The following is a 1,420-nucleotide window of genomic DNA, read 5'->3' on the forward strand; positions in this document are numbered from 1 at the left end:
TTTAATATAATCATTTCTAAGTAAAGAGGCTCCTTTTCATTTGTGGGTGTTAATGTTTTCCATAGACAAACCACAAGAATTTTGATAAACAAATTGTCGATTTATTTGGTGATATTATCCAAAGAATGATGCTTCATTGAATAAGTTTGAGATGTTTGTAATTTGGAAAAGGAACAGTGATAAGAGACGTATAAATAGTTCAAATAGTATGGATTTTGAATATTTGTAACGTTAAATTTATTATGATTAATAATATTATTATGACATTTGTAATATGAATTTTATTACGTTTAATGAGTTATTTATAGAAATTAATAAATTAATTATGAGGTTATTAATTTATTGTATTATTTATAACGATAAGATATAATAAATATAGGGATATGAATTCAATGTCCGTGTAAGTTACAAATTTGGTTAGATATTATTAATTTATAATTATTGTCATTAGTAGTTTCCAAATATGCTATGTGATTGTTTGGGCGCCATTATTTTGATTAAAAAAGATATTTTTTCAATGAAAAAGATCTTTTTTTATTTTTTAGCGTGTTTGGTAAATTTCTAGTAGTAAAAGTAAAAGCACTAGAAAAAAAAATCTTTTTTGAAAAGTTGTAATTTATATCTTTTTTTAAAAGATATTTTTCTCTTAAAAAAAGATGCTTTTTAATCTAATAAATAAACAAAAAAGTACTTTTATAACATTATACCCAAATATAATTGATAGATAAAAAGATCTTTTTGCATGAGATACCCAAACATAAAATTACTTTTACTTCTCCATAAGATCTTTTAAAAAAAGATAACTGAACAAAAAAAAAGATCTTTTTCACTTTAAAAAAAACATTTCTTGTCAAAGAAGAATGGATTCAAATTTCTACAATTATTATAAAGATTTTGTTCCAAAATTGATAGAATCGTACTTCATTTAAAAGGTTGGAGTAATCTCTGTTTTAATCAATTTGAAACATACCCTTAGCATCAGCATTCTCCCATAGTCAAGATGGCTGAGACCTCCAATCCCAAAACCAAAACCGAACCGGATCTGAGTCGCTATTACAATGTTGTGACCGCAACAGGCCTTGGATTCCAGATTGGTGTAGCTGGGGACACTGCATTCCAGTTTCTTAAAGGCTTACATGCTTCTCCCAAAGGTGTTAGTACCTTCCACCGCCTTGGAAGCGCGTGCCAGAACGTGCGTCTCCGACCCTATGCAAGCATCCTCGCCGCCGTTGTTGGCAGTGCTTGTGCTCTTCACAAGGCCCACGACAAATGGCTACGCCCAATCCAGGATATTCAAGATACACAAAAAGGTACACGTGTACGTGCTTCCATTGCAAGTTCTTGATCAAGTGTTTTTCTTGCTACTTTTCTCAATATAAAATTTATTTTTTCTGGTAAAAAAAAAAAAACAAGAAAGTGC

The 1,420-nt window shown here is 29.6% G+C and overlaps 1 protein-coding gene across 2 annotated transcripts in view; it reads left to right on the forward strand.

The window, feature by feature from the left end:
* LOC110264190 overlaps positions 934-1,420 on the forward strand; it is a 3,107-nt gene continuing 2,620 nt past the window's right edge. For both annotated transcript variants that reach the window (XM_021105850.1, XM_021105851.1), the window contains exon 1: positions 934-1,310. In XM_021105850.1, the coding sequence (XP_020961509.1) occupies positions 1,001-1,310 (310 nt within the window). In that variant the 5' untranslated portion in view covers positions 934-1,000. The remainder of the gene's footprint in view (positions 1,311-1,420) is intronic.

This window comes from Arachis ipaensis, chromosome B06 (genome assembly GCF_000816755.2).
Source record: "Arachis ipaensis cultivar K30076 chromosome B06, Araip1.1, whole genome shotgun sequence".
In the NCBI taxonomy this organism is placed as follows: Eukaryota; Viridiplantae; Streptophyta; class Magnoliopsida; order Fabales; family Fabaceae; genus Arachis; species Arachis ipaensis.